The sequence below is a fragment of the Solea senegalensis genome, linkage group LG4 (assembly GCF_019176455.1).
Source record: "Solea senegalensis isolate Sse05_10M linkage group LG4, IFAPA_SoseM_1, whole genome shotgun sequence".
Lineage (NCBI taxonomy): Eukaryota > Metazoa > Chordata > Actinopteri > Pleuronectiformes > Soleidae > Solea > Solea senegalensis.
In genome coordinates this window covers 14,180,925-14,204,182 of record NC_058024.1, presented here as the reverse complement: position 1 = coordinate 14,204,182, position 23,258 = coordinate 14,180,925, and the positions used below count along the sequence as shown (strand labels likewise).

Here is a 23,258-nt window from a genome sequence, read left to right as displayed (position 1 = left end):
CACAGACTGTAGATAAATACAGCGAGATTCTGTCAGTATGCACAACTCAGAGCTGAAAGTAGTTCATAATTCAATCAAAACCCATCAATGTTGGGACATGACGAGCCTAAAGCAGCTCGTCATGTCCCAGCAGCTCTGCTGTGTGTGATAAATTTGCTCCACTGCATGTTATAATGTGATGAGAATCATTAGACATCATCATCTGAGAGTCAGGTGTCATTGTTTCCCATTAAGGGTCTCCTCTCCCACAGACAACCATCAGCAAGTCTGACAGGCCGTGTGTGGTTATGAGCGGCACGACCACCTCACTTCATGCTCGGCAACCTTTTATCAGAGAACACTTGGAATAGCAAACAGGACTAATGATTAGTGTTAGAAGGGGACATGTTAAACTATATGTTCTCTGACTGGAGAACACTATCTGTTGGAAAATGATGCCTGCAGTCAATGATGTCAGATGCAATCTTGTTCATTTTTTGACCTGAGACTTCATTGTTTTATTTGTTTGTTTATTTTGTTGCTTTAGTCTTGTCGATGTGCTACGTATATACGTAGCCAAAGACACCCAATAATGCTCCAACATGTGCAACACATATTCTGCTCTGTTTTGCCTTTTTTTTCTTTCACCTAAAAATAAGTCCATACAGCAGACATGATTACTGCAGCGTGGCAGCCTGTGCCAACCTCTACAGCCTCTGCTCAGTGAAGCATTTACATGACAGCAAGGGTTTTCAGACTTTGGATTTTACTTTTCCCAATATCTGAATCAGTGATTTTGACAAGCATAGCACCAGTGAGTATCAGATTAGCTCATTCTTATAATGAACCACTTAATTTGTTGGGAAAAAAAACAAACAGAGAAAAGTATAAGTGCACCACATAGAAATGCTGGTTTAATCCCTAATTGCAGTGGAGACCCATTCAGTCTCATAGGTCCAAATGCATTCAAATACAGTGCTCAGTGTTGCACAGACCCTGGAGAATTTCCATGCATATTCAATAAATATAAATCTATTAAATCTTCCCCTGGAAAAACTGAATTATTATTACAATGAGGCTGCTCTACTGTGTGAACTGAACGAATTAATGACATCTCTGATATATGACACACACACACACACACACACACTCACAGACACTTACCGTCAAACTCAGCAGGGCCTACTCCTACTATGATGATAGACATAGGCAGGGAGGCTGCCTGTGGAGAAAACACAGAGGGACGTGTTACACACACTACTGTGTTTTGTATCTAATACACAAACACTGTTTATAACAAATGTATACACTTTCGTACTAAGTTATACGTTCAGTTATATTTATTAATCCACAGTGACTGTATGAGGCAGTAAGAAAATGGAGGACCATGTTTGAGTGGGTGACATCATGGCCTATACTTTGCTTCCTCTGGAAATAATCATCAAAATGTAACTTTAGATTTGTCTCCCGGAGGAGCGTGAGTAGCTCTGACATATTTATTTATTTTCAGTTAAGATGAGCTGCGAGGGAGGGTCTTATTGTCACATTGATTGACATTTAGAATAGCCAATATTGCTAAAAGGGTGTCACAGCTGTGACACAACATACCGACATAGCTAAACATGAAAGACAGCATACTCTCAGTTGTGGAGGATGTCTCGCCAAGACTGTGGTCGACAGTATATCTGTGATATTCACTGAAGAGGAAGGTGAGCGTGATGTTTCTGAGGACGAGGATGGAACTGAAGAAAGTGAGCCAAAGTCATCGAAAGAATAAAACCTTGATTTGTTTACTCCCCCGACAACAAAATTATGTCATGAAAACTGACAAATCCAATAGTACTATTGGCAAAACAGCTATTTGTATATTATTAGGGGTGGAGTGGCTCAGTGGTTAAGACCCTACCTTGTGTACCACAGACATCATGGTCGCAAGTTCGATTCCACCCCTAGCTAATTGTCCTTGATTCCATTGTAAGTCGCTTTGGATAAAAGCGTCTGCTAAATGACATGTAATGTAATGTAATTGTCATGGTCATTGTTTTTAATGTAATTCAGACTTTAAATGCACTGACATTTTCAATGTTTTTTTTGTTTTAAATCAGTGACCTGCTGCTGGGAGATGTTAAGAAATGTACAGTGTCAGTGATTATTAGACAAAGCAGAGTCAATGTAACGTCATTGCATACAGTGCAGGACTTTGTGTATTGTGTTGTGTTGACCTACATTGACCACGGCCTCCTTGGTCTGAGCCATGTCTGAGATGACGCCGTCAGTAATCATCAGCAGCACAAAGTACTGGGAGCCGTCCAGCACTTCTGCAGCACATCTAACATCACACACATACAGAAGTAACATGTTAATTTAACATGCTCATGTGTTTATTTTACTGTTAACGAAATAATACAAATGTATAAAATAACATACATTTATGGTTTAATCATAATGAGTACTTTTTTTTTTTTCATCTTGGACCTTGAAGTGCTGATGTCAACTGTCTGGGCCAACTTTCCAGTGCTTTCCAAAATGATGCAGTGGGGATGTGTAGCTGAGAACTATGACTCATGTTAAATCACCTTAAATCATCTACGTTTACTTCTTCTTCTAGCTGTGGGGGCGACTGGACTTGCTTGAGGGCCAGTCGCCCACAGCCAACTACTGAAGAAGATTCTGACCTGGATGACTGAGAACCTTTGCCGACACATCTACATTTACAATTCAAAGTAACATCACACTTCTGATGAGGTGGTAAAAGAAATCACTCACAGACTCTGGTCACAGAGGAAGTGATCTGCTTGTATGACTCATTTAACTTGACTGACTGACTATGACTGAGGCAGGTTTAAGTCGCCCCTGGTGACTATTCAGTATAATCATACTTTAGCTTCAACTGCCAACCCAGTTTTTCCACGTTTGAATGATTTATTGACCTATTTCCCTCATTGTTTTCATGAATATTATTACCAAGACTAAGCTCAAAAAACTTTAACAAAATCAAGATGTAAGACTATGTGCAATATCTTGACTGATCTTCAAAGTCCCAAGAAATCAAAATGTTTTGTTGTACACCCCTAACATAAAGACAAACTAAATTCAAACAGAATTAATGAAGGGATGCAATGTCAGTTTAGGCTGATAATCAGACACACAACTTTTTGGTGTATCTGGTATAATCCATGTGCATCAGCACTTCTGCTTTCTGTAGCTGAAAGAAGGCAGTGATGAAACGCAGGCCTCCATTTTATCATGCAGTGTTAATGGCAGACTGTTCAAAGGGGGGAACTCTGACCTTTTAATGTGTCTTCACTCTGAAGGATTTGCTCTGATTTACCTCATACACACTTCTTCAGTGCCAGCTCAGACTCTCATAATAATCCACATAACATACAACTGTGTTGTATAATAGAGAAATAGAGAAAATACATGCTGGCTGTGTGTGCATGTGTGTGTTTTGCAGGTAGGATCTCAGCAGGAAGAAGGAAGACCTGCTGTCTGACTCACTGTTTGATTGGCTCACGCTCTCACTCTGGCCTGAGGGTAAGAGCAAAATGGCAAACTGTCTCTCTGTCTGCTGAATTTCTCCTGCCTGTCTTCTTCATCTATCCCTATTGTTTCCTCCATGTTCTTTCCTCTCTCTTATCCTCCTCTTGCAGCCCCCAGCTCGCTCACTTCAACAGGTAAAACAACGGAAGGGGGAAGAAATTGTGCTATAACAGTTGTTTGTACTGTGTCTGCAGAAGCTGCTGTCACTTCTAACATCCACAGAGCTGCTGCACTTTCCTTTTGTCTGTTCTTTCCCATCAAGTTGTAAAAAAAAAAGAGGAAAATAGGAAGATATGGTTGTGGACAAAATACAATTCACCTGCATTTGCATGCAAAACTGGTGGAAGTTGAATATGCCACACAGGCACAAGCATGGAACCATAGATATATATATATATATATATATATATATATATATATATATATATATATATATATATATATATATATGTATATATATGTATATATGTTTGATTAATTAAGCAGGTGTTTTTTCTAATACAACTTATAACACTGGGAGTGTATTGAATGATACAAAACAATGCAAGTATAAACTAAAAAACTACCAGTGTATTTTTTACTGTCAGTGATGTTATGATGGCTGAATATGTTGTCATGAGCAGATGCATGTGGCAGTGAATATTTATGTGCATATGGATTACACCATGCACCTTCCCCCTCCTCCTCCTCCTGTATTTGTTTTCATCACAACTCTACTGTACAGTATACCTCCCACATGGATGAAAACAGCAAAGTAGAAGTGCTGGACCGAGAGAAGGACAAGGAGGAGACCAATGAGGAGTTCATTCGGGGAAATGAGAAACAAAAGAAGCACAGTAAAAGAAGCAGGGGAAGTAGGTGGGAGACATCCAGAAAGAAGAGAGGGAGAGAAAGACAAACAACAAGGATGTGGGGGAGGAGGAGGGGCAGCGTGGAGGCGTAGCAAGTCGGTGTTGATGATGTGATGATGAAACAGAAGGGTAGAGTAGTACACCTGACAATCAAAGACACAAACATATATGAAGACATGAAAAGAAAGGAAAAGGTGAACAGGGATTTGTTCACTCTGATCTCTTTCGCTCTGAGCAGACAGAAAAAAAGTGTTCTGAACCTCTTGAGCCCACATGGTTATTCAACCACAATCACGCTCAGCTGGGACGTGGAGGTTATTGCTAAAAACGCAGTAGCAGGTTTTCACCAGTAAGAACCCATTAACAGCAGCTGTACTGCAAAAAAACATTTTAGTTTAGTCCATAGGGCGACATGTGATGTCGGGTCCAGCAAGAACACGCATTAAGCTACTCTGTTCCAGACACTGACACAGTGGGAAGATGGATAATAATTGAAAAAAATATATATCATAATGAAAGTAAAACACAAATTAAACATCAGACAGAAAAAAAAAACATTTGAACTGGAGAGCAGATGGAGGCAACAGGGTCATGTTTGAGTTGTCATTTCATACTAGTTAAGCTTGCTTATGTGAAAAATAATACACATACTAGAGTGCAAATGGAACTGCAATAATTGCCAGACACCTGTATTTTAATTCACTGCCCAATTAGTCAAATTGATAAGTTCACTTGTCAGACTGATACATGAAGACATCAGTAATAAGTGCATCCAAAAAAGATCTGTGAGACAAAAGTTAATGATTAATTGTGATGTCACTTTATTAAAACTCCACTTTACACATGACGTGTCTCTACTGCATTTGTGGTCTGCTGTTTACATTCATGATATGTGTACTGTACATAAACAGCTGGCTCCACAAGTGACACGTACATAGGAAACACGTGGACATTCTCATCTTTTACATATGAGTGACATTATGTTGAAGTGAATATGAAACTGTATGTGTGTCTTGCATGTAAAAGCCTTTGTATCGGTGCACAGGTCATGTTTGTGCTTTTCCATACAGGTGTATGTCTCTTAAATAGCATCATAGAGCATCGCTCTATTGTGACAGACCACATATGAATTTATTTGGAAACAATACAGAATTCTGACATTAATCTAAGAAGTCAGACTGTTTTTTTCCATTTGGCCCTAATCCTCTTCTGTAAGGTTGCTACGCCTAAGGTTTTGAATTTAAATTCAGATAATGTGAAATCTTGCCACTTGATATCACCACATCACTACCCACACTGCTGTCATGTCAGGTATACGTAGCCTAGGGTGTTACCATGGAGACATTGCACATATACCTTCAGCATACAGGTACAGTATACTGTATATTTATCCTGCTTATGGATGGGCATTTGGTTGTGATGGTTAGGGGGTAGATAAAAGCCAATTCCAAACTGTACATATTGGACAGTACATTGGAATGGAATGTGGGATCAGAGACACGTGTGGAACACCAGGCTGACACAGACCCTCAATAAAGTATGAATGAAACGCCTGGCTTGTAAAGAAAGGATTGTCACAATTAAACAAGTGTGTGTGTTTGGATCTCACCGAGCCACTTGGTTGATGACAGGAGAGAAGTTGGTTGGGCCGTACAGCTGCACTGTTCGCAGGCTCTGGAAATAAGCCTCGAGCACACCATCGATCCCCACACAGTTTGGGTTTTCTGCATTGGAATTCTGTAAGAAAGAAAACTCAGTGAGAAAAAAACAAAACAGTGAAAAACTGATCTAATGAAAACTGTTGATGGCAACTGAAATAGTCTCATACTGCCTTAAAATCTCTATAAAGCTATTGGAAACCCATACTACTTCAGACAAGGATTTCTTTTTACGTTTCCAGATTGTTACAAAAAAGAAGTTGTTTGCAAACTTCATTGAAACCTGCGTCTCAGTCTGGATGTTCTTGCGTCTCTCTTAATACAACACAAACAACAACGTCAAAACCCTTCCATCAGCTCTTGCAGCCCAACTAAGCCAGCCATGACTACATTAGCATGATTATAATGATATATATTTTGATGTTGTTAAGGGTTAATGGGGATAACAAGAAATGGGGGTACAAATCACTGTCTTTATAATTTCCCCTTATATAATAATATTATATATTATTATATTATAATTATAATTCAGTTTGCATCAACACCAACCCCTGATAGTTCGAAGTGGCCATGTTATTCAGTGCAACAGTGTGACCTACTGATGCATTTCTCTTACACCATACTAATACAGGCTAGTTCCTTAATTTGCTCTCAAACAGCATCACTTCTTTGTGTCACGGATTCCATTAAGCTTTCCTCTGAGCTTATGCTGCCAGTCTTTTGTTCTACTGTCTAGAGTTTTCTGCAGGATATACCTCTTGTGACTGGGGAGGTCCCAGAAGCTCGTGGTCCTGGAACCAGAGACTTTTACATTTTGACATGGAGCATTATTTAGCTGGAAGTCTCTTTTAGAAGATGAATAAATGGTAACACTAAAGGTACTAAAAAATGAAATATGGTTAGTAATAATAGTCATATGTGTCATCACTTTCAACTTGAATCAACACTTGAAGGTTGTGGCCTCAGTCACTGTTCTTTTTTGTACTGAGTTGCACAACATGATTGGATATTTGCACCAGTGGTCTGCTGTACTGTGTTTATGGGCTGCTGTGGCTGAGAAGGGAAGGCAGTTTTATTTATAAAGCACTTTTCATGCACACAGGTATGTTCAAGGTGCTGTACACAAATATTTATCACCAACACAGAGGCAGACATTTGTAAAAAAGTCAAAAATATCCAATTCATAGCAAAGCACTGTGGTGTGGATGGTAAAACTGCAGTGTAAAGCTCTTTGAGTGGTCATCAAATTTGGAAAAACGATATGTAAAGACCATTTACCTTGTACAGGTTTACTAAATGATGTCAGCTCTGGGGACTATTACTTAGTAGTAATTCAATCTAGTTTTTCCAGTGAATGTGTAGATACATTTTCAGTTGAACTATTTGATTTCTAACACTTACCTAAACACATTCACTTTCTTATATTTATTCATTGTAATGCCCTGCTTGCATCCCTGTTCTCGGCGAATCCAGTCATTCAACCCTGTCAAAAACACATTGATTCACACTATAAGCACATTTGTGCTTCTTAAGGCTGCACTTCAATGGCGAGGCAAATAAACGGCACACATGTGCATAAAAACTCAGAGATGAAATGAACATCAAATCCCACATCAAGAAAACCAAATACATGTATACAGTAATAAATTATTTTAAACATGAATCTGCACATCAGTAGAAAATACTATTTTTTGGCTGATTTCAATAGACCTCACTCTCAATGAGTGAGTGAACTGATACTGCTGAAAATAATCCAAATAAAACATACAGTTAGAATGTTATTCAATGTTAATCATGTTCCTGTTCTTCTGTCTCCTTTTTCAAACAGGCAGCACACTGGACACTGTCTAGTGATCGTGTTCAAAAAAGAAAAAAAGAACTATCCCTTTAATGAGTGAGTTGTGGTGACATGAAGAAAATGGAAGCTACACAGAGTTTTGATCACAGCAGATTGCTCTACAGATGGATGTTAAAGTTTGTTTGCTGGAAGTAAATGGAAACATATTTTTGGTTAATCTTTTCATTAAAAAAAAAGCCTTAATTTTTTTGGATCAGTGGCTCAGTGTTTTATTGTTTCACACATGATCAATCCTGCTCAAGCAGCGGCTGTAATCATTTTTTGAAATATCTTGGAAGCATCTGCAACATTTGATGGACACAAACCATTTGCTCTGTGATGGCTGGTCGAGCCAAAATGCCTCCAAATGATGTTGTATATAAAAACACATCTATCTACTAATTTTGCAGATCTAATAAAAAAGTTGAGTACGTATGTTTAACAACATTGGAACAACAGGAAATGACAAATGTGAAATGTAATTTCTCTGATTTCTTGAGATGGTGAGTAAAAATGATTTTCTATAAATAAATACTTAAATAAAGCGACCTCAGTTGTGTAGCTAATCAATTATTTTCACTTCATTTCTGCTCCACAGTGTATTTTGTACTTGTACTTTTGTTCTTCTTTTAATCCACATGCTGGCATTTTTAAATATATTCCATATTTAGGGTTCGAGCACAGGGTGCGTAGAAATGCAAGGAGTTATTATTTTGTGTTGTTTTTTTTTTGTCAACATATGAGATGCAAAAGTTGAGTAGAAATTGGGGAGAGTGTCAGACAAAGACAGCTTAAGTGTTTGTTTACCACAGTCAAGGTCCCAGGTGGCTGTGTTGTGGTAAAAGCTGGATTATCTTTGCATATTCAGACTGCAGTGAAACACTGCGGAAAAATCCACCGTGAATAAAGTATGTCTCCATGCACAAGGCATCTTCTTGCTCCACTACCTTAAAATTCACGCCAAACATCAAGCACAGCCACTGCTAAGTGTTATGGCAACATGTACGGATGAGTGTTCTTTGTAGTCTATGATACAGACTGTTATAGTAAATGAAATATGATATAACATGTATATTGTAGGAGGTTAAAATGGGCAATGTGATGTATGGGATGATGATGTCGAAACCCTCTCAAGCAAACTGCAGTGCTTGAACTGATGCTGGCTTGCAACACTAAAGTTGTCTTTGTTCAAATGGCAGCAGGGAGTCTCTTTCTGCACAATCATCTCACCACCTGTTGTTATTTAAAGAAGGAAGGCCCGGTAGACGACAGCTGGGCAAGCAGATAATCTGCTGTGGCAACTCCAAAATAGTTGATGCAACGGCACATGATGCTGACAAATTATTAAACCACGTGTCAATGTGTCTTTTGCAGTAATTATTATCATTATTATCGAGGCAGTAGCCATTGGCAGGTTCATACTCAAAGCTGTCTTTTACTTTTATTTTTTATTTCCTATGAAGATTTTGTTTAATAACATGGATTTCTCCAAATATCAAAAAACCGATCCACGCCAGCGTTAATTTAAAACAAAACAAAACAGTGCAGCAGAAGTTCCTCATTAATCAGTGTCAAATAAACCTCATCAAAGACAAATATTTTTATCTCATGTCCTCAAAAACAAGCGGCTGCGTCAAGGTACATTGACTCTTAATTTACTCACAAGTGCGCAACACTGCGTAAGCTCATATGGTCTTTATAAGGACTTCATATACACAAGTGCTGCTAGTTAATGAATGATTCTGACTCTTAATTAAACCAGGGCAAATAAATAAAGGAGCTTTGTGAACAAAACCAGCCTCACCAAACTCATGATCCGCCATATGTGACCCACGTGTTTGGTGATGATGAAGTACAAACCTTTTACATGATGTTGATGAATTAAGATTGCTTGACATGCTTCCAGCTATTTCAAAACAATACATTCCTAATTAGAGTTGCCATACCACGACACAGTGGCGGGATTTGTCACACTGAGGTGAGCCGTAATTGGCAGAGCTAAATGAGTGGCTGCTCATATGGGAATGAGCATCTCCACCGGCCAGATGTTAACGCACACGTGCACCTATGACTTTTGACTGCACGCTGTGGGAGCCAGCAGGAGGATCATGGGATTTGACAAACCTGATTAAAAATGACAGTTTCAGGTCAGAGAAGCTCAGCCCACTTATGAAAAACCAGAGGCATTTCACCCACATGAAAAAGCTCTGGCCATATTAGCATCTTGTTTTAAAATAAATAAATAGATATATAGCTCCTATTATTCTTATCCCACAGGGTTTGAACAGCATCAGATTTAAAACTGGTTTTATGCTCCTTTCCAACCCACTTTCTTCCTCATTTCTTCTACCGTGACTGTCAGCTATAACAGTCGATTGAAATCATAGCAGGTGCAAGTTTGTTTGTTTGTTTGTTTTTTTCCATTTTGCTGCCTTGCTAATTGCTATTTTAGTCATCCTACAATGCCAAGCTATGCTGAGCAAAATCAAAATGTTTCCCTGTGCTGTTGTGTCTCTCTCATCTGTGTTATTACTCTGTCACCGTCATGCCATCAAATAAACAAAAACATCTTCTCTTTTCATGTGCAGCATGATTCATTTTCTTCCTCCCACCCTTTGTTCCTCTCCACTGCCTTAGTCATGCTTTTCACAGAAACACTCTACAATGCCTACAACTTGTGGGATTGTGCAACCTTTTCTTTCATTGACTTGAGGGATGAAACAATTACTCGATTACTAGATTAATCGCCAACTACTTTCATATGCCATTTGAGTGTTTTTTAAAGAATTAAAAAACGTTTTCTGATTTTTCAGCATCTTAATTGTGAATATTTCTTGGTTTCTTTACTCCATATAAAAAAAAAATCATTAAAACGGAGTTATTTTGGTTTGTGTACAAAACAAGACATTTGAAAACATCATCATTTCCAGGTATGGTAAACACAGAGCAACATTTTTCTGCATTTTCTGACATTTTAAGGAGCACCGACGATCACCCAATTAATTGAGAAAATAATCGTTGCAGTTCCAGCCCTAACTGACTTAATGATTTGGTACAGAGTAGCAGGTCATTTGGGTTATGTGAACATTTTAATGTTAATTGATATTTATAGTTTTTATTTAAATAGTAATTAGAATAATTACTTATAATGAATGACCATAAAAAAAACTTTGTGACAGCAGGATCATTCTGGACTGTGGTAAAGAACACAGAGGCTAAGCTTTTCTAAGTTCTTTTTAAGGGATTACACAGCACAAATTATTATCTCATCATTTTAAAAACAAGGGAATGGGAAAGGGGAAAATACAATGCTCACAATAGGTTGTGAGCATTGTTTATTATATTAAACAAGCTCACATCTTATTTACAGGAGGAGTGCAAATATGTGTTTTTATTCCATGGCTGTTGTGTGAATATTGGGAGTTTTTTCACCAAAATAAGTAGAGGGAGTTGGTGCAAAATTCATGTCGAGGTCACGAAAGGATAAGAAGGGGCAACTTTTGGGCGAAAATCACACAGCTAGAGTGCAATATCTTCTGGCGTGCAGTATATTTAATGTTTACCGCATAAAGTTGCACTGCACGTATATGTATGTGTGTGTTTGTGTGTGTAAACGTGCGTGTTTATTTTTATTTTATTTATCACTCGACCTCTGGTTTTACATCTGGTGCCTTGACTTCCGTTGTATATTTCTTACATTGACAATAAAGATCAATCTATCTATTGTAGACATCAATTAATGAAGTCAAAGAATGTTTAGATAGTTTCCTTGTACCTTCATATTTCCACATAATGTACCTGCTCTCATCTGGTATTTCCACCACTGGAAACTGGAGTTTCATTTTAAAGTCACTTCATGTACTGAGCCACTGATTATAGTCTTATTGTCTGAGATCAAAACCTGCTCAGGAAAATATTCACTGACACTATAAGTCAAGAAGAAAGGTTATAAAACTTCTGCAATACTGTACTGTATCTCCAAACTGGGAGACTACACCCATATACAGACTAAAACATATCTAACAAATATATTTTTCAGCTTTTTACTGCTAGTTTATCAGAACTGTCATTAAAAACCACCTGCCTGACACGACAATAGAAAATGCGGTTGATGGGTTTGAGGAAAAAAAAAAGCAATTAACTAAAACAGAATCAAATGCTTAGCAGGACAATCAGGACTTGAAGTCATTTAAAAACTAATTAGAGCAATGGAAAAAAAAAAGAGTATTGGTTGAGACATTTTTCCAAAGTCATTGTCTGACATTTAAGGTGCTGTCAATCTAATGGATGGCTTTGTGTTTTTTTTCTTCTCTTTGATGCTTCTTTTTGCCTTGACTTGCCTCAGGTGTTTGATTGCATGTTTTCCTTCAGCCTTGACAGGAAACCAAAATGGGTGCAAACTCTACATCAGTAGCTTGGGAGACCTTACACCTGACAGACACATTTTAAGTGACAATAAATAAAACCAGTTAGCAAAAACTTTTTATTTCAAGGCTTATTGTTGGAATTGGTGATTTCTGAGTCCAAACGAAATGAAAATGGCCTATATTACCAAATATATATTAGAAAATAACACACAACGATCAGCGATTTGTCTACAGACTCACAAAATACACACAGGACTGAGACAGAAAAGGCTCCGCTGTCGTGTATGTTTCTGCAACGCTGTCAATCAAAAACTGGTTCCGCCTTTTAGACATTTTATCCAATCGTCATGCAGAAGCCCAACGTCCGCACCCACCCACTGCTCCATTGGTTCCAAGAGAAGTTGAGCTTCTGTGGAAGTGGCGATTTTGCTGCATTTGTCCAATCATCGTCAAGCTCACCACAGTGAAAAAAACCTGTTCTGTCTCATCACCATGGGGAGCAGAGTATTCAGCCACTCTGCCTCCAGCTCTGGAATTTCCTCCCGACCTCCGAAACACATTTCAAATCGCTAAACTAAAAACTCACCTTTTTAGAAAAGCATACTCTCACTGACCACACAGCACTGTCTGTTATTATTATATTTTACTGTATTTTATTATATTTTTATGTTGTATTTGTGTGTTTTTATGTAAGGTGACCTTGAGTGTCAGAAAAGGCGCAAATAAAATGTATAATAATAATAATAACAACAACAACAACAACAACAACAACAATAATAATAATAATAATAATAATAATAATAATAATAATAATAATAATAAATATGAAAGTACATATTTGACAACATTTTAGATGGAGCTGGGCTTCCCTTGCTGTCTAAAAGCAAAACTGGACTGCAGAATTAAGAGACACATTGATCTTCATAAATGTTTTTGAGAACCTCACTTTTTTTATAACTTGGGACAACAATCAGTATTTTTTTTATTTCATTTTATTAGTGCTCTAATTTTGCTCACTCGCTGTTGAGTTTGAATGAGGCACTGAAGTCACAGATGTAAAATAAATGGCATGGTTCACTAATCCTGATTTTACCTGTTAATGTGAAAGAGGCGTCGGTGAAACTTACTAGTGGGAAGGCGTGGGAGATCTTGCCGTCTGGAGGAAGTTTAGCTCCAAAGCCGTATGCTGGGAAGAGTTTGTCACTGTCGTAGTCCTGTATAATCTCTCCTACAGCTTTCAACGCCATGGCATATGCATTCATCTGATATGGACTCATGTAGTGCAGTGAAGTGGGCTGAGACGGGTTACCTGCAGAGAAAAGTGCCACCCAAACAGAAAGATTACAAAATGAGATTTACACAGAATTAGGACAAGAAAAGTCCTGATATCATGACACATGAATAAAACATGATATAAGCACTTGCAGCACTGAGCCAGTGTCAGTGACACATGAAATACATGTTTGTTTTCCATCAAAATACCTGCTTGTGCAGATACAATCCATTCTCTGTGTAGTGAGTATAGCATTATTCAAATCTCACAGTTCTAATTAGACTCAGCTAATGCGTGTTGTGTTACACAATGCAGAAAATATTCATGAGTGTTTTATATTTGAAGTTGCTGTTATTTGTTTAGAAATGTTTAGAAGCTGAAAGTTTTGATGGGGATGTGTTTGTTCTAAACTTTCCTAATTTTTCAAAACCATACCAGGAATCCCCAGTGAGGAAATGCAATAAATTAATTAATGTAGGGGAAAAGATTAATAAATAATATTTTCTGCATTCTGTCACAAAGGTTTCACATGATCCTGAAAAATATTTTTAGAATCTCACCACAGGCAACAAAAACAACAAGACAACATCTTTGGATGTCTGTCATTTGCTATGTCTCTCTCTCTCACATTTCTCTCTGCTTTGAGTCACTCTATGGAAACTTCTGTGAAGTGTAAGAGGTGTGCTACATTCCTCTTTTTTGAATGTTTCATTAAAAAAAAACCCTTCTTATTCTTCTTATTTACAGACCTTTGAATTTAAACGTGTGTGATAAAATTGCAGCAAGTGTATGTTATTATCAATAACATATGAAAATTCCTCAATATCTTTTGCAATTTGTTATATTTAATTCAATTATTGCACCATAACCTACACTATCACCAGTGATATGGTTTCAATCTTACTCTTTACAGAGGCTGAGAACATTGTTATGTGAATGAATGAAACTGAATGAAATAAGCCAGAAGTATTTCAGTGGTGGAGCCACATTTAAGAATAAGCATGTCAGTTTTATAGTTGACAGTATCATCACAACATTCATTAATTCATTAAATGATTGTCTAATGCTCTAATGCTGTATCTTCCACATAAGGGTTGTGGGGAGCTGGAGTCAATCCCAGACACAGGGCCAGAGGTTGGGGTACACTCTGGTCGCCCGTCGAGTGCAGGGCCAACACACAGAAGAACAGTCATTCACTCTCACACACAACCCTATGTGTAATCTAATTAACCTTTGCAAGTTACATATAATTTGCCAGGTGAGGAAAATGTATTGTGGCTCCTGCACAATTCATTATTGCTTTAATACTGTTGTATTAATTCAAAATGTACTTCTTCAATCAGTAAATGTTCTTATTTCTCAGGAGGAGTGCTTTTGTTTAAAACAGAATACCTTCCTTTAATTGTTCATGTCCTGTACTAAGTTTCTCACCTCTTTTATTCATAAGTTCATTAAAAAAAAGTATATAGTGAAAGTGGAAAAAGATTTTCCACACATCATGGCTTTCTTTTCTGAACTCCTTCTAACCCTTCTCTTGAATAAAAAAATGGTTATAAAAAGAGACGTTGTTGTCATGAACGTACGTTGATTTCATGCATAGACTCTGCAGGTGTCTGTGATTGTCACATTTCTCATTTACAACACAAATGTGAACATTGCCTGCATGCACTGGGGAAAAGAAATCTCTCCTACCATTGGATGCTGTGAAGTCTATAGCCACAGTGAAATTGAGTTGTGTCCTGGTGAGAAAGGAAGCACATTATCAGTCAGAACAGTTAGGACTGTGTCAGTATCTCACAGATTGGACTGAGAAACTCAGCAACAGCTCAATAATGTCACTTAATCTTGCACTGTATACTTGCATAGACATGTCAGTATAAAAGTGTAATAACTATTTTCACATTTCACAAACGTGTTAACTTTTTCAAACCCTTTCAAACATTCTAAACACTTTATTTGTCTAAAAGTAGATGTCCATATAGTATAACAGCCTCATAAATACCTTGTGTGCGAGTTTTAAATTAATCTCTGTGGTTACAAAGAGAATCAATGGTACAAATTCATCTTGAGAATAAGCTTTTCGAGGACGAACAGAAGAGTGGAAAGAGGAAATAAAAAAAACTAAACTCATGTGAGCCTAGTTTACACTACACAACTTTCAGCTCAAGGATCGCCGAAGCACAGCAGAACATGAATACATGTTCAAACAACCATTCAAGAAGAAGGAAAAAAAACAGCAATATTACATAAAAAAGAAAGTGGCAGAGATAGTGCAGTGCTTCAAGATGACAGTAAATGAATGACCTGAGTTCTTTCATTACATAATACTTACTATTCAGGGGCTCCTACTCGTGGGTAAACCCAGTGTGACTGACATCATCATAAATGTTACTTTGTCATTATGCAGGTACGTAACACCAAAAGTTTAATACAATAACTGTACTGTTTTATAACAATTTTGCAGTTCTGTGTGTCACTGCCACAATGCAAAACCTGCACTTACCAGCTGTGCTCATTTGGACGGCACACGACTCCCATTATACTGTAGTGGTGTTTAAGATGTGTAAGAAAAAATGCCAAAATGCCAGGGCTGATTTTCTGTCCCAGTGTCCCTGGCCATAAATAACACTTTATAAAACCAAACCGAAGCTGTGTGCCGTATATAAAATCTCATCTGGGCATCATACAGCAATAGTTCTCCATTTTGATGTATCATCAGCACGTTGGAGGAATCTCAGAGAAGATTTCCCGACATTGCCTCACACAAATGTTTCAGACTTATTCATACAGTATATTTCAGCTCAAGCAAGTGACTTGCATTGTGACAGAAGCAAACTTTGTCTTTGTCTCACTGGCTGTGTGTAAAATCATTCTGCTGTGCTATTTTATGATGTAACCTTCATGCAAAACACTATTGTTCTCAAATGGCTTCTCACAGATAGTCAGTATGAAAGCTGCATATTTCCAGGTGACACTTATAATAATTAGTTTATATTGCATATTATTGCACACATTAACTTTACTACATCACATCACTGTGCATTAGCAATTCATTGAAGGGCATGAGCTCTTACCCTCCTCTGATGAAGTCGACAAATGTGCATTCAGACTCCACTTTGAAGGACAGTAGGGTCACCTTGAAGACAGAGCGAGCGAGACAAAAACATCAGAGAGCAGTGGAGCGGCGACAGAGATGGAGGGGGATCATGGAGAAACAACATCCGTTTACTGCTCTGAAATGTCACTGCTGCTGAGTCATGTCCATGAAAGAGGTGACAGCTGCTGATGAAACACACACCAACAGTTCTTACCGTCCCTGAGTTGATGTATTTCTTCTTCTTGCCTTTCTTTTTTGGATTCAAAACCTTAGACCACAAGACAGGAAACAAGAAATGAGTTGTTGAACTGATGCGTTAGAGAACAAAATGTGAAGCCATACAGAGCATGATTATTTTCCTGAGGCTTCATTCTGATAATATGAAGGTCATTCTAAAAGTAAAATTAAGCAAAGTCAAGAAGAAGTCTTTTTTTTTTTAAATCCCACTTTACCTCATAGACGTTGAACTGGCTTTGGCCTCTGGACAGTTCTCTGTAGCTGGTGGTGAACTCGCCGATGAAGTCGTGACTGTAAAAATATAGGGGAAAAAAAGTGTCTCCATACTGTTTACACCACTGTTAGTAACACTTAAGAAAACATGTAGTGTAAAGTCTCAGTGACTACAAAGACTTCTGATCACAAGTCAGCGAGTCATGTAGAGACGGACGTGAAAATGAGAATGACTCTCTGACTGTTGAGACTTGACCACTGGAACCTTTATTTAACCAGGAGAGATTCCCACTGAGATGTAAATAAATGATACTGAATGATGTCTCAAGTTTTAAAAAGTAAGAATTACTACAAATATTAACTCAAACAGCCAGAAGATGAATGCTTGTCATAGTGTTGTGACAGAAATGGCAAACATGGCAATAATAGAGCAGACATTAGAAGTTAGCCAGCCAGGTCTTACATTCCCATTGATGCCAATCGGAGCCAAAGCTGATTAAAACTTGCATGCAATGCAGTGTCATTTGATTTGAGAGTGAATGACCATTAAACACATTCACACTAAATAAAACCCCAACTGTTTAAACTCTGGCGTCTGCAGCTCATTCCACAACACAGATGCAGAACATTTAAAAGCCCTTTTTCCAGTTTCTGTCCAGACATTTAAAACAGAAAGCAGAGGACAGTCCTGAGAACACAGAGAGTATTTAACAGTACTTTTCTGCAAAAAGGTGATGCAAAGGTAATACAAGAGCAAGCCAGTAATTGCCTTAAAAACAAAAACATGCCAGTGGCTGAAACTACTAGTGAACAGAGCAGCCCAACCAGAGGTGATTGCTCTTTGACAGCAAATGTCCTCTAAAATGTCCTAAGAATTTATGGATAAATACCTGGGCCTGAAATGAGCTTCCCCTGTTTCACAGACCAGAAATCTCCCCTGCAGTTTTACTCACAGTGATGAGCCACAGCTTTATAATTTGTTATAAATCTTAGGGAAGCATGGTAAGCTGTGTCAAGCATAAAGTGAAGCTATGCTGAGGTATACATGTATAACACATCTCCATATTTCAACACAGACGAAACAAATGGGAGCAAGTATTTTTTTTTACTGTGAAATAAAAGCATAACTTGCAGTCCCCCTCCCTCCCACTGGATACTGTACACAGGGCTTGAAAATGAGCACCGGCACATGCATACATTCTATCAATCTTTAAAATTTCAAGCTAAATATGAATAAATAACATCTCAAATCTAAATGATTACTTAAATCCTTGCAATCATGCCTGAGGTTGTGGAATGCTCTTACAATGTGTTGACATTACACGCAGTTTTGATGAGAAAACACACAAAGTCAATGCAAATATACAAAGATACAAAGGACACGTGGCATTCACAGCACAAGCAACACAAAACACACAGACGCAAACATTTAAATGTGTCATGTTTGCAAATTACAATAAATAAAAATCTTTATTTGATCTGTGCCAGAATAAGAAAAAAAAGAATCTACCCCTTAAATGGTCTGTTGAGAGAATCCCTCAGAGAAATGTTTCACTGAGTTCAACACGTTATTTTTTCATCTGAACAAGAAAGACTCCCCTCCAGCATCATCTGACTGGTAAATATCAACTCCCTGCATGCCCTCACATCATCTCAGCATCTCCATTTATCACCACCTGGGGCTGTGCATGACACCAGCTCTCCCTGTTTAATGCTGCTATTTGGAGGGGAATTCTCAAGGTGCATAAGAAGTCCATCTCCCACTGGGGAGGAGGCGGATGAGAGACAACAAAGGGTGAAGAGACAAAAAAGTAACATGGAAGACGTTTATGCACGGAAATTACATCAACTGTCTATCAACATTAACATCAAAACCATCTGTTTATAACATTGTGCCCATAAATACATGTATGCACATGTACATGAACACTACATTGTGTACATTGGATGTGCAGGCTGTAGCACGAGCAAAGAGATTTGTTAAATGATCTTTAAAGGCCTAGTATTAGCATTCTAATTCACTCATTCACCTGATGACCACTCAGAGCATCATTCATGCCTATTTACATGCTGCCACCACAGCTCTCAGTTGGGGATCAAACCTACAATTTTAAGATGAAACTTTTCTAAATGCACTTTTCTTCAATAGATGATAATTCTCTAATTGTTTGCCCATCAAACCCATAAATAAATGAATAACCCATGTTTAATCCCCTGCAGGCTGTCCATGCATGAGATACTGTGATGAAACACTGCAAGACCTGAAATTTCCATTAATGCCACAAATCTGTCAGTGAAAGATAGAAGCCATGTCAGCATCATGGCCAACGCTCATAAATCCTGACCTACTGTCCTCCACCCAGCTGTGACCTCTGACCTCAAAGTTATTTTGGATTTAGCACTCGGCGTGTGCAAGGTGGGTGGGGTCACAGTGTAGAGCTGAAGATGAGAATGAAAAACAGAGCAAGAAAACTCACCTCCCATCTCGGTCCCAGTCGTAAACGTCCACCTTCACCGTCCTGCAGGGAGGTGAGATGAGGGCACAGAGGTGAGACAAACAGGTGGGACAGTGTGGACAAAAATGAAAAGAGGGAAAGTTAAGTCTAGAGCAGGGTTGTCAAACTCAAATGGTCTCTCTGGTGTAGAGGTAAGCTTTTCCTCTAGACTAAAAATCACACACGTGACTGGTTTTTATGTTGTGGCTGATACTACTGATGCTGATCTGCCCTGAACAGTTCACTCTGCTTGTTGCTACAAGATCAGGATTTTAGTGAAGTGTAAGGTAACAACACATTGATTTGGATTAACACTTGGATCGATGGCAGCACTTCACACACTTGTGTGACCGTCGCTGCCTGGCTTCCATGTTGGTCTCAATAACACCAGCACTGGCCTGAGACTGACAACATGGCCGACTGCTGGCATTATTCTGACCACCATAGAGCCCAATGTCTGCTGCTTCACACAGATCCAAGCACATCCAATACATGAATCAAGCAACATAGCTTCACAGCACATCGTTTGTCATATGTTAACAATATGAATGGGACCTTAACAAGAACTAAAGATTTATCCCAGATGTCCCGTGGTGTGGAAGCATCTGTGAACTGCCATCTTCAGGTGTTTCAATCAAAGTCTGGACTCGGCTGAGCCATTCATTCTCCAAATATTTGAGCAGTTTTCAGCATTTTTATTCTCACCAATTCTTACTGTGCCTGTCAGTGAGTAGCACTCCCACATGATGAAGCCGCCACCACCATAGTTTACCGCAGGGATGGTGCTGTATAATTCAGGTGATGAGCAGTTAGTGGTGTTCACCACACATACTGTTAAGAATTCAAATACAGGATGTTAATTCTAGCTCAGCCGGAGGGACATCGCTATATAATTGAGGCGTAGGAACATTTAAAGCTTTAAAATGGTTCTATAGCCTTGGTGAACTCTACAGACAAACCATCATCCGGCAGAGCTGCCATTATCGCAGCGACTCACTGCCTGCTGACAGTGACAGCAGCATGAGGAGTCAGATTAGTGACATTAGGCACCAGACTTCCCTCACTGATATAAATAATAGCTTGACAATGGGGATGACATGAAGGCTTTTTTATTTTAATCACTTTTTTACAGAGATGATTTTTGAAGCAGCTGAAAAGCGCACAGGTTCTTCATGTCTTCCTACACATCTGTACAAAGTAATACATTCTCTTTTTATTTTTATTTAGCGAGGAAGGTCTCATTGAGATACAAGATCTCTTCTTCCAGGGAGTCCTGGTCAAGATAGCAGCACAACAAATACAAATAGTTCCAGAGACAATACAAATGTCAGATATAAAAGTCACAACAGAATCTAAAAGTAAAACGGAGGTAATTAAAGGAGATACAAAAAGAGAGATATAATAAAGTATACAGGCCACACCAACAAGATCCTTCATCTGAACCCCTCAGAAAGGTTATGTAAACAACATGTTTCTTTCATGACGGTCCATAAAATGCCTTTGCAGGTGTTTAAAGAAGGCAGTGTCTGTCATGAAATTATGGTTTGCAGCTTATTCCATGTCCACGGTGCATGAGTTAAAGTTAAAAAAGGCTACATTTCACTTAAACCTGCACATAATATTAGGAAATGCCACCACAGCAGCAGACTGCTCACTTCTTGCCCTTCACTGGATTTGTCTATGGAATTCTACAGGGACTTCACAGCTTGGTTGAAGTCCTGATTTGCAGTTAAACACAGGTTTATTTGTTTTATTTTACCTTTATTTTACCAGGGAGTCCCTTGAGATTTAATCTCAAGGGACAATTCTTTTCATGGGATAGCAGTTTTTTCAAGAATAGGAGTTACACTCTGCTGTCAACAGTGTTTTAAATTCGCACAGGGAAATAAAATGCTGAAGCTGTAGTGAATTTTGCAGATTGTTCCATGACCAAGGTGCAGTGAAAAAGCTGTTTAAGTTCTGAGTGGATTTTGGGAACTCTGAAGAGGAACCGACATGATGAGTGGGAGTTGTACCCGCTCGTACCTGGGGACATGAGGCGACACGGATACGGGGGTAATATGGCCTTGTCAATAAATCTAATCCAGTGCTGTTGCTTCTTTAGCCTCAGTGAAGGCCAAGAGAGCAGAGTATAAAGTTCACAGTGGTGGGTTCTAAAGGCAGAGTTTTCAATAAAACGTAAAGCACTGTGTTCAGACAGTGGAGAGCTGAAGAAGCTGCATTTATGTAGTCAATTCAATTTGCCACAGGCTGGTTTTCACTTTGCAGAGAAATCAGCCATTAAACATCACATTTATAATACATTTATGTTTGCAGAAAGTAATGGGGTCTGACTGCTGACTCGATTAACCTCTGAACTGTTTGCTGTCCTCTCACCTGTCATAGTCTCCATTACAAAGAGCTCGAACAGGGATGGTAAACGGCTGCCAAACAGGATTCAGGTTGTTCTTGATAACTTCAGTCTTGTGGCAGATGGTGAACCTGGAAATACAAGAAATGGAGTCAGAGAGCAATAGTTAAACTGCTGCTAGAATGGTAGTAAATGTAAAGGAAATGTGTCAGACTCTTTGGTACTGCAAAATTAGCAATACCAATACTTAAATGGACTAGATGTAAGATGGAGTGTACATGAAGCTTTTATAGTCAACCAAACAAAGGTAATTTAAAACTGCTCACTTACGTGCCATCCTCGTTGCTCCGGTAAAAGACGAGGAAAGGGTCAGATTTGCCAAAGAAATCTTTTTTGTCCAGCTTGTTGGCACAGAGCTGCATGGTGGCAATGTCCTGGGAGAAAAAAATAAAGGTTCATACAAAAGTATGAAGAACAAAGTAATTTGACAATTTATGTTTAGTTCATACTTACAATTGGATTTTGATTTTGACCACTATTTATTTACTTGTTTACTCATGGGTTCACTTGGACATACGCTTTAAAATATAAAACCCTAATCAGCAGAAAAACACCTAAAGATTCTATACTGGAGTAATGACTATCCTGAATGGTATACTTCAACCTGACATATTTCCCTTATTTGGCCATTTTGCACATGGACACCTCCATCATGAAAATTTGACAACCACAAAACAACATATTTTAGGGCTACCACAGTGAGCCTGAAAAAAATATATAAATCTGTTTTCTGTAATCTCGACACATGGCAAATGAAAACAGTGACATATGGAAATCAATTGTCCTTTAAAAATTTAGATAGATTTTTTAGATAGAACTGACGTTTTTACAGACACACTTGAGCTGATGTTTCTAAATCAAAGTATCTATTTCTTACTTTTTTGAGTTGCTTTTGGTTAAAATTAACAAATGAGGGTGACAATAACCATTTCTATTTATGAAGAGGTTTAGGCACAAAAAGCAACTGGTTAGGGAACATCCTGAGAGTATTATTAAATCCATGAAACCATAATTGTGACAGATGCAGCATCTCAACCTGGTCTTGGAATACAACAAACATCTTCCTCACTACACACTCTTACCTATTTCTCCACGTCTCTGTGTGTGTGCGTGTAGTGTGATGATTTTTGTCTCATATCATTGAGAAATAGTTCACTAATATCGGCATGAAACTTGTGAAACAATTGGCCAAAATGTGAAATTTGAATTTTTTTTCTGAAAACAAAACGTGTCTGCATGGTTTGCACAAAAGTAGAAAAGTAATTTAGTATTCACTATTTAGTAATAGTAAATAGTCT

At 38.3% G+C, this 23,258-nt stretch overlaps 1 protein-coding gene across 1 annotated transcript in view; it reads right to left on the bottom strand.

Annotated features, from left to right (window-relative positions):
• Positions 1-23,258, bottom strand: part of LOC122768138 (copine-9-like) — a 97,936-nt gene that overhangs the window by 7,020 nt on the left and 67,658 nt on the right. The window contains exons 8-18 of the mRNA XM_044023903.1: positions 22,231-22,334; positions 21,927-22,031; positions 19,533-19,574; positions 17,058-17,133; positions 16,820-16,873; positions 16,583-16,644; positions 15,201-15,247; positions 13,363-13,544; positions 5,983-6,110; positions 2,206-2,308; positions 1,144-1,201 (exon numbers count right to left, since the gene is read on the bottom strand). Of these exons, the coding sequence (XP_043879838.1) occupies positions 1,144-1,201; positions 2,206-2,308; positions 5,983-6,110; positions 13,363-13,544; positions 15,201-15,247; positions 16,583-16,644; positions 16,820-16,873; positions 17,058-17,133; positions 19,533-19,574; positions 21,927-22,031; positions 22,231-22,334 (961 nt within the window). The remainder of the gene's footprint in view (positions 1-1,143; positions 1,202-2,205; positions 2,309-5,982; positions 6,111-13,362; positions 13,545-15,200; positions 15,248-16,582; positions 16,645-16,819; positions 16,874-17,057; positions 17,134-19,532; positions 19,575-21,926; positions 22,032-22,230; positions 22,335-23,258) is intronic.